We start from the raw sequence: 13,760 nt of genomic DNA, 5'->3' as shown, positions 1-13,760 counted from the left end.
CAGCATCTTCAGAAAAACAACACATACAGACCAAATATTGAATCCAGAAGTAATCATCCCAACATCCACAAACAAAGCTGCATCAGAACATTATTTCAACGAGCCAACACACACTGCAACACAGAGGAACTACGCAGAACAGAGGAAAATCACCTATACGATGTATTCGAAAAGAATGGGTACCCAATGAACACAGTCCGCTGATTTCTCAGCAACAGATCCAAACAAGCAGACAAAACATGTCCAGAAACCCTAGCCACTCTCCCCTACGTCAAAGACTGCCAGACCTCTCAAACCCCTTGGCATCACGTAGCCCACAAACCCACCAACACTCATTGAAATAATGTTCTGATGCAGCTTCGTTTGTGGATGTTGGGATGAATGCTTCTATAGTTCAATATTTGGTCCGTATGTGTTTTTCTGTAGACACTGGTTTTGAAGTTCCCCATTGGCTGTTCACTCTACTGCGACATCTAGGAATGGCAGTTTATTGTTGCTTTCCTCCTTTTTTAGTGAATTTTATGCCAGCACTGGTAGATATGTAGAAGGACAAGGAGCATTGAGGAGGCAGGGAGGCTATGGAAGGATTTTGACAGGTTAAGAGAGTGTACTCCATCTGCCACGTCTGCGCAATGTGGGAAAGTGAGAGGTATACACTTTGGTAGAAAGAATAGAGGTGTGGACTATTTCTAAATGGGGAGAAAATTCAGTGTGATGTGCAAAGAGACTTGGGAGTTCTAGTCCCAGATTCTCGTAAAGTAAACTTGCAGGTTGATTCAGTAGTTAGGAAGGCAAATGCAATAATGACATTTTGAGAGGACTTGAATATAAAAGCAGAGATGTACAACTGAGGCTCTATAAACCTCTGGTTAGACCACATTTGGAATAGTGTGCAGTTTTAGGGCCGATATCTCAGGAAGGATGCACTGGCCCTGGACCATGTTCAGAGGAGATTCCCAACAATGGTCCCAGGAATGAAAAGCTTAACGTTAGAGGAACATTTGAGGACTCTGGGTTTTTAGTCAATGGAGTTTAGAAGGATGGGGGGCGTGGGGGGGAGGAATCTAACTGAAATTTACAGAACACTGAATGACCTGGACAGAGTGGATGTTGGGAAGATGTTTCCATTGGTAAGAGAGACTAGGACCAGAGGGCACAGCCTTAAAGGGGAGACCTTTTTAGGAAGGAGATATGGAGAAACTTCTTCAGCCAGAGAGTGGTGAATCTATGGAATCCATTGCCACAGAAGGCTGTGGAGGCCAAGTCTTTGAATATATTTAAGACAGAGATTGATAGGTCCTTGAGTATCAAGGGTAATGGGGAGAAAGCAGGAGAATGGGATTCAGGAATTTATCAGCCTTGATTGAATGCAGAGCAGATTGGATGGGCTGAATGGCCTAATTTCTGCTCTTATGGCCTTAAGTAGGAAAGAGTCAGTTGAACCTTCAAGAGGATCATCTTCACTGTGCAGCTGTCCACTTCTATCCCAAGGAGATGCTACGTGGCTGGGCAGTATTGCAAATTAATTTTGGCCATCTTTGGGTTTCAGTCAGCATTCTTTTCTTGGTTTGATTGTTGTAACATCCACAGATCTCCTGTAATGTTGCTCTCTGAGGTAGAGGCGTGGTTTTTTTTATAATGTGAGCCTGCTATGTTTGGAGAGCAGTGCCCTTCACCATTACCAGCAGGAGTAGCAGTTGTTTTCGGTGACTCTCTAGAACAGGATAGGTTGAATTTTTGGGCAGATAGGGAGTTCATCTGTCTTAGTGAAGGCGGTGATGGAGGCTGTAGACCCCCAATCTCTGCCATTTTTGCAAGCAGGAGAAAGCGGGTTGGTTCTATTGAGCACATCCATTGTCTCCAGGGACAGCTGCCCATGTTAAACCTTTGTTCGATCTGAATTTTACTAGTGGGATGTTTAAGATATTACTTTATATGTTTTAATCTGGTGGTTAACTTTTGATCTTCATGACAATTCTTTGGAGTGATAAGGTATCCTTTTGATTGTCACACAGTAATACCTTTGGGGAGGTGCTATTTGGGATTCAGAAAAGTAGAAATGAAATGTGTGCACAAACCCATTGCAGCTGTCAAGGCATTGAAAACTCCCAACCTTTTAAATGTCTGAAGAAACTGTCCCTGCTGCAGAGAGAATTTTCAAAGAATTCAACATAGCAACAGTGATGCTAGAGTGTGCTTCAGCTGGAACATCCCAGGACTTGCTAACGTTAGCTATTGGTGCAAAGCTGCAAGTTGTGCCAGTGAATACACAGTGGTATACAGTTTGGCGGCCAGGTGAATATGGACTCTGGACAGAAATGTGATCAACTCGAACAGGAGCAGACGTTGAGGCAGCCCTTGTTTGAGTGAGTGGCTCTTGACCGGGAGTTTCAAGGCTGGATCAGCAAAAGTGCAGATTAAAATCTCCTTTATTCTGGACCAGACCAAACCCTCTCAAAATATATTAAGAAGGTAGCCTCGGCCCGAACTTTTTTTTCTTATTTTAAAGGTGAATGTAATTTACTGTTTTCCACATCAGATTTAATTAAATGACTCCACTTTAAATCATGTTAATTCATCCACTATAGTTAAAATACAACAAAAAGAAGGAATTGGAATAACCTAACTCTATTGGAGAACTTTACAGAAACAGCAAATGCAGTAACTGTAGTTGTTCCAGTACAGCAATATCTCAAACACAATTTATTTTCTCTCCAATTGTTTTTTATCTTGCATGCAGTTCTTCAATCCAAAAGCAAAGAACATCAAAAGACAATTCTGAAAAGGAGAGAGAACTCCAGCCTTGCTCTGTAGCAGAGAGCGATGTGGCAGCTTGTTGTCTGGGAGCTGGACCCCACCCATTCAGGCTGCTTCTATTGTTCCAACTTTCAAAAAAAACTCTAATCTAAAGCCTCTTAAGCTGTTTACTCTAGTGAACATGGTTGACTGCTGTGCACCTCTACCTTTAAAATCTATCTTCCAAACAAAGGACAAAATAACCTCTTTAAAGCCACAGCGTTGTCGCACTTGGCAAGTTTAATGAAATTTAATGACCCACAATGTCATTTAATATCTGGGTGGAGTTACTGAAATAGCTCACACAGATTTCTTGATCACTGTTCATATTTGATTTGCATTGTCTGTATTGGATTGCATTATATTACCCATGTTTACCATAAGTTAATTCTGGATGTTTGTTAGGGTCCTTTTACAGATTTGAGTTTGTATTACCTTTTTATAACTTGTACATTAAAGACTTGCCTCTTGTGGAATATTGTGGCTTCACTGTCTTAGTAAATCCTCTGGAACTCCCCTTCTAGTTTAAAACTAAACACTACCAATCCCTACCCAGATCATGGCATAATTTGGTCTTTTCCGAGGTGAAAGCAAAGTTGGGTCGTCTGGCTTGTAATAATCACAAATTCCAAGCGCTGGGTCAGGAATGGTATGAGTTGTAGGCTGGTATGGATGGTGTGAGGTACCTTTGGCCTGAACACAGGGGCTGAGTTGGCAATGGAAAGAATGAGGGACCAGGAAAGTTGGCATAGCTTGTTAGCGTGACAACTGGAGAATTTTTTTTTTCTGTTTTTTTTTCCTTTTTTTTGAAAGAACTTCAAAATATTCTGGTGGAGTGAAGCTGGCCTTCCATTCAAATCATTTCTTTACCCAACAGTCACCAAACTATTTTGTGTTCTTCCCCATGACTTCCATTTCCAGCCACTTCCAGAGCAAACATCCGAGCATCTTATTTTGTCATGTTGGATTTGTGAAGCTGACCGTTACCTCGTTTTGTGTTCCCAGTTTATACTAGATACATGTATTTATGTTCTGGTTTGATGTTATCAGCCATTACTGTTGGACGACATCGTAATTCTGCCATAATTGCCATCTTTCCTTGTCTTATTTCTGGATAACAAAAGCACTGCAATATCTATCTCTTTTCTTCCTTTCCTTTCCTTTTACCTCCTTTTTGTTTTCTCCCTTTTTCTCCTTTTTGTTTTCTTCTGCAATCCCCTCTTTTCCTCTCCAATCCCCTCCTACCTCCAATCAAATAATTAAATTATGCAACCTTATTCTCTTAACTAGAGGCCCTTGTGCATTGTTCATGAGGGTGTGCTGTTGGAGAGTTTTTTGTGAATGAACACTTGCAAAAATGCCATGCTTGCTGCAGAGAACATGAAGGAAATTCTTCAATGCGATCTAAGGTTCTCTTTGAAACCGAACATACTATTTGAAAATACACGTGGGCCAAAAAGAAAAGGGCAAATTTAAAAATAGATAAGCTTTCACAGCAGATTTAATATATTATCTGTATGTAACATGATTTAATTGTGTCATTATGAAAGAGCTACTTTCTCACTTAGTTTAAGATGCGTCACAAGAGACCTATTTTTAAAACAATTGTGCTGATAAATTGGCATTTTCATTTATAACTGCTTACACCTGGTGTTTTAAGCTTCTGGAAATTCCTGGTACATGCACACTACTTCTTAAACTAGCTTTGAGTTTCTATTTTGTGATACAATGCCATGTTAGTTTTAACTCTTGGCCCAATATGCCTGAAGAGGTTACGAATTTAGAAATTGTCCCAGTTTTGTTCTATTGGTCTATTTTCCATTTACTGGAACTCCTCATAGTTTATTAGCTGCTACTCGTCAGCATATAGCCAGGTGCAAAAGAATATAAAATTCAGCAAATTTTGGTGTTAAACATAGTTGAATGATTGATGACAACAAAAGAACAGGCCACCTTTTGTGCTGCGTATCAATTTTACCTGCAGCACTACTGCACTCATTCATGCAGCTTGTTAAATATGAATGTGATGGTGAAATGGAATTTAAAACCAGAACGTTTGGAAGTGAAGATGACAACTAATTAACTGTCTCAAAGAAGGTTTCAGTGAATACTGGTCTTCTCCCAGAAATAAATTTAGGTTTTCTGCGTTGTCTAAAGACGCATGCTACTTTCATTTTCTCAACTTGGTCTCTCTCCTAGCCCCAGCTTGAAACTTGGACAATTTGAACAGGATTAAGCCTGTTTTGATCTGAGTTTATTGATTTAGCTCTATAGCAAGAATTCTTATGGCTGAAAATACATGTTTTCTAAATATTTCTACGTATAATGGGTAAAATGAATTTCGGTAAATCCAACACATTCACATTTTCTGATCAGGTTTACTTGCACTAGGGCATCTAGTCTCTGATCACTTGTTGCATGACATTCTACTGGAAGCATACATCTGTTTCTAACTGCTCTAGATTTATTTAATGTTGTTACCTGTACCTACGTACAGTGAAATGTGGATAATGGTGCCATATTCTGGTGCCATCTTGGATTACAGAATAAATTACTGAATAAAGTATACAAATGATAAAATACTGAAAAAAATAATAAATTGATATTACTGAGCCAGAAACAGCTTCAAAAATGTAACCTTTCCCTCTCCATAGACTACTTCATCTTCTCTGCTCCTCCAGTCTCTGCCATCCAATGTCATCCCTGGGGGTCCTATCAATGTGCTCCTTTTCACATAAGCCCTGCCTGAGCAATGTAGTGTTAGTTTGTGATAGTTGTAGTAAATACCTATTGGATTTTTCAACACGACAATATTCATGTCCACTTTCTTTGTTATGGGAGATCAGTAGCTTTGCCACATCCTGTAAAACATCTTGTTGGAGGCAAGCTCACACTAGGGTAGCAGTGGCAGTCATTTAGAAAATCTCCAATATCTTTGGTAGCTTTTTGGAAACTAGTTGAACACCAATCAGACCATAGCTTTGGCAACAGCATACTCAGGCAAAGGGAGAATTTCTTGCCCATCGGCAACACTGGTCTCTGAGAGTGCAGACAATTGCACAGATTTGTAAATACAGCATTGCCCACTAAGAAAGCAATGGTAACTTTTACTTTTGATTTAGAATATGGTCTTTCAAGACAGAATAAATTTTCAAAGATTGCCTGAATTAAAGAGAAGCAATAAAATGTCTGGAGTGTATTTTTGAGCTGCAACACAAAGACAGTGTAATACATTGCAGAAGCTAGAGTTTAGAATGCTCTGTTCCTGGGCGGTGATACAGAGGTAATGGTTTCTCAGCATTACTATCTCATCCAAAAACCTTCTGGATAGTAACAACTGCTTCCAGAATAAGCAACAAGTTCATTATAAGAAGGAACAGAAGCCAGCTTGGGGAAAGGTACAGCACAGTAATTTTATAGAAAGAGCAAGAAGGAATGCTCCTATAACAGTGTGGTGATGCTAAGACACCAGGTTTTCAAAAGTGTGCAGCAAAGAATAAAATTAACCTCTCTGGTGATTAGAATTGCCAGATCAGGACCGTTTTTCAAACTTCTAAAGGCATTACATTGAAGTTTGGAATGTTAGTCTTATGAAACAGCTAAAACCGATTTTTGCATAGTTATCAATTAACAATGCATACCTATATGTAACAGTATATCTATTCAGGATAAGTGTTTATTTTTGGAAAAAGGAGGATGTTGTGTTATGTCTTGTGGCTAATATCCCACAGAGGGACATGGTTATTATACATTATACCGCAGGTTATATGCTATGATGCAGTGAAAGATTTGACATTCCATTTTGCTTCTGATCACTTGAAGCATGCTCCTTTGTAAGCTAACAGCTTAGTTTTAGCCCAGAGGCTCATGTGCCTGGGGAATGTAATGTTTGCACATCACGTCTGCCTTGATTAATATTTATTGAATTCTTCAAGACTACAATATCTGTTTCTTGTGTTACAGGTGATTTTAATGTAAACACTGCCACATAAGGTCAAACATCCTGTTGGTGTGCAAGGCTCTGTCCAATCATTCCATTACCTAAACCCGCCAGGGGATAAAGGTAAAAACAATGACTGCAGATGCTGGAAATCAGATTCTGGATTAGTGGTGCTGGAAGAGCACAGCACTTTGGATGCTAGTTTTACTATATGGCTACAGGTTAAGTCTGATTTAGTTGTTGGAAATCTGTAGACATAGAAGTTGTGCATGTGTTTACCCTTTTTTTGGGTGTTCAAACATGTCACTTGACAAGTGCCAGAATGAGGGAATAAAATTTTGGATTTATTTCACAGACTTCACAGATGTGGATGATTTAAAGTATGAAGGGGGAGCCTGAGATTCGGCAAACCATTACCAGTCTGCTAAAGAAGTTCTACAATGGGACAAAGGCTTTATGTGAGGATTATTGACATCTTTTAGAGCTAATCTTTTGTTTACCTTGCTGGAAACTGTTATGCACTCCATTATGCAGGAAGCATTGACTACAAAACATGTTTCTGAGCAATAAGTGTCAGGTTAGTTTTTAAAAGCTTAATCCCAGACGTGAAACACAAAGATGTTATCCTCCTGTTGAACAATACAGCTAATGGGGTTAGGGACAAATTTGAGGGTTAACCATGTGCTTAGTGGAAAGAAATGATCACTTTTGTGGGAGCAGGAGAATGAATGGAGTCTCCAAACAATTGATGGACTTGTTAATTTGACCGAATGAGTTATATCCTGAATAAGGGTGCTGTAAAGAGACAGGGATATAATTGTCTGGGTGGATCTGTTTTTAGATGAGCTGTGTGAAGGGTGTGGAAAGACGATGATGAATATTTCTGCGTTGATCTATTTTGTTTGGTCTGAGAGTTGGACCTTGCCTAAAGCAAGGGCTTTCCTTCAGTGAGATTATCCAGTGAGTAACTGAGCCATTCAATAATTACAAAAGCTGCTTGAAAAATCTCTTTATAGATTCTTGACCATCAAGCTAATATATAGACGAAATGTAATGAACTGAGAGCTTCGTGCTGTAATTAATACTAAAAATTGATTGACCAAAATCTTCCATCACAGCTGTGATTTGTAAAAGCGATGTTTGGGTGTGATTGTTAATGGCCAGTAAATATTAGCTCTAATTACAATTAGATGACATTTTCCCTGTTACTGGAGGTCCACAGTTATTTGTGGCTGCATCTTCTGACTTAAAGCCATCAACAATAAAAGAGACTGCATTAAAGTGAATTAAAGCTTGTGCAGCTCTATGTAGTAAATGATAACTATAATATCCTTCAATTTAACTGATCAGAAAAGTATATTTTTCTCTCCAGACTATGGGAAATTTGTCCAATGGCATTATGATTGGGGCAGATTAAAACTGGGTGTACAAAAGCTGGGCCCAGTGTCCCCCACATATTGCAGTATAAAGATGACTATTGCCTGAAGAATCAAATGTGAAAATTAAACATTCTGACACACAATACTTTCTAGTACCGTGTAGTTGGGAAAGACTGTTCTGAAAGTAATGTGACTCTGATCTGGAAAGTGTATTTCCCAGGAAGAAGAATATGGAAATCTGATTTCCAAACTTGTAACATCTTAGGTGCCAACTATTTCTGGCGATTTCTAGACTTGCTTTGGAAATGTTGGTAATAGCTCTGATTCTATAGGGTGTAAGAACCTTCCCTCTTACACTGGGGCCAGTTCTATGATCCAGTTATCTGGGAAGCTGCCTGAGGCTGTAATAGTGAGATTGGAGACTGATTTTTGTCTGCATGGGGAAATTCTCACTTGCAGGTTATGAGACAAACCTTTTTGCTCTTCAAGAACTAGAAGAGTGAGATTAAGATACATAAATTGTTTTCAGCAGTAAGTAAGTTTGTTGTTTGCTGAGGTAAAGGTTGTAGCTGAGCAATTTATTTAAATATTCGCACATGTGAGATGCTGAAGGAGGCGCATTTAAAACCACATAATCGTGCATTTGGTGTTACATTTACCTGTTTCAGATCATTGACGACAGTGTGATTTATAACAAGATAATGGTATGTTGATATTACCTAGCTAAAGCTACAGCTCTCCTGGACGAGAGATCTTGATGCATAGATTTGTGTACCAGGCTCCTATGTAAGCATTTTAAAACAAAATGTTTGAAAGCATGGCCAAGTGTTCGTATTTAATATTTCAGTGTTTCAGTCAGGCCCTCCTGAGTATTCTAGCCTGATTTGACATCACATTGCAGTTCTACTCTTTTTGCAAACCTATACTAACCTATACAAACCTGGACTAATTCAGAGCCTGATAATAGTAATAATGTTCCTTCAAAATTGCAATACACAATTCACTGAATTAAAATTTATTTTAAATGCATCCTGAAAGAATGTTAGAAAGAAATGCTGCATTGGGATTATGCTACATTTCAAATGGACAGAATTTTTTTAAATTTTCAAATTTAGTTTTTGAAATTTAAGTCTACTATAAGAGATTTAAATATGACAGTGAGGCAACTGGGTGACAGGTACTTGTTAACCCTTGGGACATTGGTTGGTTGTGAAGGGAATCTTGCATTCATGTAGCACCCATCACAACCACAAAAATTACTTTGTACGTAATGGGGTACTTTTGAGGTTTTTAGTGGTAGTTATAATGAAGGAAAAGTTGCAGCTAACTTGCGCATGGCAAGCTGTCTCAAATTATGACCTGATAATCTATCAATTTTAAAGATATTGATTTAAGGATTAATTTTGATCAGGGAACCGCTGATAACTGTGCAGTTCCTCTTTTGAAATCATGTCACAGGATCACTTGTATGTATCTGGGGACAGACTGGCTTCTATTTAAAATCTCATCTGAAAGACTGCACCTTGGAGTGCAGCACTCTCTCAGTACTGCAGTGGAATGTCAGCTTTGATTTGTTTTTACTCCAGTCCTGGAGTTTAACTTGAATCCACAACTTTCCAACTCAGACAGCAGCATTAACAACTTCTCCCTAGATGATTGGCTGTGGGACTGATTTCTCCTGTCTTTTTATCATTACTTACATTTGGCAAAAATGTGACAGTCTGAGGTTTTGCATTTTTAAACCCTCTGTAAAATGAGTTTCTGAGAGATCTATAGTGTAATTGAGAATGGGTCTCTTCTCCCTCCAGTCGATTGTATAAATTTGTAGCTGATTTTTAAGGACTGTCCATATTCGTGGTCATTTTAAATACACCGGTCGAACCCTCTTCTCTGGTGCCATTTTCATGCGGCTGTTTCTCTAGCTGCAATTATTGTCGCTCTGAAATGATCTGAGTTGTCTGGCAAAGTAACACTATTAGAAAAAATGGTCATGGTGAAGATCTATTGAGTTGTTGAATGAGACAGTTAATAAAATTCTTTTATGTTTTCAATGTCTTCTCTCTCTCTCTCTCCTTTAAAAGTAGCAAAACTTTGAATAAGAATGGGTATGAGGAAAAGGAAGGCAAACATTATAACTGATTGCTACTTCCATATCTGTTTTCTAATCTGATGTATGCCTTCTGATCTGTATATATTCCCCTTGTGTGACACTTTATAGTTAGCTTCGCAAACCATATTGTTAATTGAATAATTTGGAGTAATTTATGGAGTGTTCCTTCACCAGGTATTAACAATGTCCTTGTTTTCTCCTCTTTAGATCATGAACCTATGTGGTGCGAAGCAACTGGGTTATTTTGGCCGTAGTCAGTTTTACATTGCCCTGAAACTAATAGCTGCAGCCCAGGCTAGCCTTCCAGTACAGCTAGAAAGCATTAACTGTGGTGAGTAGAAATACTTGTTTGAATGTTTCATTTCCATAACTATTATTGAGGTTTTGATGTAAGCTTTGCTGGTTGGTTAGATGTGCAGCCTAATGAATACATTAGTGTGAAGTGAACATTGTACCTTACAAATAAGTCAAAGATACATGATGTAAAGTTAGCCAGTGATGACACTTCCACTATTCCTGAGCCTGTGTTGTAGTAATTATGCTATTACCAGTTTGAATTGAAGAAACATGTGCACAGGTCAAAGTATTTAAACAGGGTAACGGATGTCTAAGGCTAAGTTAAATCAGCATTATGTTTTTTGGGACTATTTTAATTAAAACCCTCATTTGAATTTTGAGAGCCTGGATTATCTGTAAAATTGTATTTTCATTTATTTTTGTCTCATTTGCACTTTTCACTGTCTTCTGTAGAAGGAGGATAGGTGTTTGTTGTTTGAAATTGCTGTTGTAAAGATTTATCTGAGTTGCTGATTCTCAACCATTCAGTTTCACACTTGAATATGATCAGGAGCTGTGGGAGATTTACAGACATGTGAATTGTAAGTTAGATCACATGGTATAATAGTCGCAAGCACCTCGCGCTGAATATGTAAAATTCTGTCAGAAGTTGGCTTTTGTTAGACAGGAGCAAGGAAGCCAGTCATGCAAAAATATTTTGCAATGGAATGAGGAGCTGGATGGGAATATCTTCCAATATTTCTTCCCCTTCCTTTTTTTTAGAGGAACAATTCCTTCAATTTGCCTGTCCCTCCATGTCTTTTGAAGCTTGGGTCCCAGTTACACTATGTTACACAGATAGTAACCTACTCTATAGAATGCTCCTTTAGTCAGGAGGAAAGTTTGTGCCCTTTCTATGCCTGTCATTTACTGTTCACAATCCTCAGACCTAATGGGTAATGTGCTCCCAATTTAGGACCCCTTTAAAACTGATTTGCTAACAGAGACAGTGATGGGACAAGACTTTATCAGAATTTGTTGTTTCTCTTGTGGTTCAGTGTTCGTGTCCCCACCTCTGGGCCAGGTCAGAAGGCCTAGGTTCAAGTCCCACCTCCTCTAGAGGTGTGTCAGAACATGCCTGAACCAGGTTGATTTCCAAGTAGCTATCTTTGTTGATGTACAAAAGCATATTTAATGAACTATTTAAAGATTGAAATGTTTTATCCAGACCAACTGACTTCATGTGGTGAAGTGCTTAGTCTCTGTTTACTGGTGACAGATTTTTGGGAGTTTAGTGTCTGGGGTTAGTGTGTAGTTAAGTTGTATCCCAAGCATGGTGACCACAGATCAAATTTAGGTTTGGAGAATCGATATGAAAAGATGCTTTATTGATCACAGCACATAAAAGATTAAAACCCAGCTAACAGCTGTTTAATATTGGCGTTCACTTGTATTGTTGACAGATTACCTACATGTTCTCCGACCTACCCTCTGCTCCACCCTTTTCTCTCTGACCTATCACCTATTCCCCTTCCTCCATCTGCCTATTGCACTCTCAGCTACCTTCTCCCAGCCCCACCCCCCTCCCATTTATCTCTGCACCCCCGAGGCTTCCAGCCTCATCCCTGATGATGGGCTCCTGCCTGAAATGTCTTTTTTTTACCTGCTCCTCAGATGCTGCCTGACCTGCTGTGCTTTTCCAGCACCATTCTAATCTTGACTCTGATCTCCAGCATCTGCAGTCCTCACTTTCGTACAGTGGATTATGTCATTAGGTGATTCATTCAGCCGAGTTGTGCAATTTGAACAGTTACCAAGATGTTAAACTGGATTTTGAAGAAAAGTCACCAGATCCGAACCTTTGACTTTGCTTTCTGTCCACAGGTGATGCCAGAGCTGCTGCGGTTCTCCAGCAATGTCTGTTATTGTTGCGGATGCTGGAAATCCGCAATACTTTTTTATTTTTGGTTAAACTTGATTTCTGGGCCAATGGTGCTTGTGCAGAGCCATCCTAAGGCCCAGCACAATCTGTATCTTCTGAAGTATTGTTTAAGTAGCTGTTGCTTCGGCGGGTCGGTGTGGACTTGTTGGGCCGAAGGGCCTGTTTCCACACTGTAAGTCATCTTTAAAAAAAAAGAGCTAGGAGAGTTACATATTATCCTGCAGGATCTTTAGCAGATCATTGCTTTAATTGGGCCCTGGTGATGAATTGCACCGTGCAATGGTCAAGGACCAGAGAATGTCAGCTCTGACTGGGGCTGGTGGCTTTACTGGCCAAGTTAATGAGAATGGAAGGGAGCAATGGTCATTTTTGATAGGAAATCTGTGACCCAAATGCAGACATTTGGAGAAATCCAAAAAAGTATACGTTTCAAACCTGTTTGTGTCCTACCAATCCGTCACTGTCGAAGAGACTAAGCTGAGTTAGTGACTCCATGGTAATGCTAGAGCTAAATGCGTCTCTTTTGAGCAACAATTTTCTATAAATTCTTTGACTTCTTTTCTAAAATCAAAATGAACGAGTATAAAACATGGAACAAATATATTTGTACAAGTTGTTTGAGATAGAAAATCCAAAGAAGGACTGCAATTAATTCACACTGCAGTGACAAATTTAAAAAGTATTCCGTTTCCAATGTCTTGTCTACCTTGTTTGGTCTCCTTTTTATGTTGGCGAGACCAAACACAGGCTGGGTGATCATTTTGTGGACCACCTCTGCTCTGTCTGAAAGAATGACCATGTCTTTTTGAGTTGCTTGTCATTTGTATAAACCAGCTTGCTCCCATAATAACATTTCTGCCCTGGACCTACTGCAGTGTTCCAACAAAGCTCCACACAAGCTCGAGAAATAGCACTTAATTTTCTGCTTTAGCACTTAACCCTCTCTGTATTATTTAACTTGTGGCTGGATGCAAGGGAGTAAGCAGATGATATGGTTAGCCTTACAGATGTGTGTGCTAGTTTAAGACAAGACCACACAGAGCATACCCTGCATTATGAGCATTAAAGAGAAATTAGTTTTCCAATAAAAAATTAGGTGCAAAGCTGGCTTCAAGTAGAAAGTCGTAATGTTTTGCTAACTTGTTAAATGACAATGCTACAGTAGGGAACTCAGTGTTGCTGAAAGCCCTGCTTTGAGAGGGCAGATTCTAGCTGAAAATGTGTTGCTGGTTAAAGCACAGCAGGTTAGGCAGCATCCAAGGAATAGGAAATTCGACGTTTCGGGCATAAGCCCTTCATCAGGAATGAGAGTGTGCC

General features: G+C 39.3%; 1 protein-coding gene across 5 annotated transcripts in view; it reads left to right on the top strand.

The window, feature by feature from the left end:
* Positions 1–13,760, top strand: part of reps2 (RALBP1 associated Eps domain containing 2) — a 196,472-nt gene that overhangs the window by 37,457 nt on the left and 145,255 nt on the right. For 3 of the 5 annotated variants that reach the window (XM_060832954.1, XM_060832955.1, XM_060832953.1), the window contains exon 2: positions 10,433–10,556. In XM_060832954.1, the coding sequence (XP_060688937.1) occupies positions 10,433–10,556 (124 nt within the window). Of the gene's footprint in view, positions 1–6,759; positions 6,860–7,091; positions 7,195–10,432; positions 10,557–13,760 lie in introns of those variants that run through there. The other 2 variants (XM_060832957.1, XM_060832956.1) reach the window with 2 other exon arrangements.

Source organism: Hemiscyllium ocellatum, chromosome 12, assembly GCF_020745735.1.
Source record: "Hemiscyllium ocellatum isolate sHemOce1 chromosome 12, sHemOce1.pat.X.cur, whole genome shotgun sequence".
Classification (NCBI taxonomy): Eukaryota; Metazoa; Chordata; class Chondrichthyes; order Orectolobiformes; family Hemiscylliidae; genus Hemiscyllium; species Hemiscyllium ocellatum.
The sequence above is the reverse complement of the archived record's forward strand: the minus strand, read 5'-3'. Positions and strand labels throughout refer to the sequence as shown.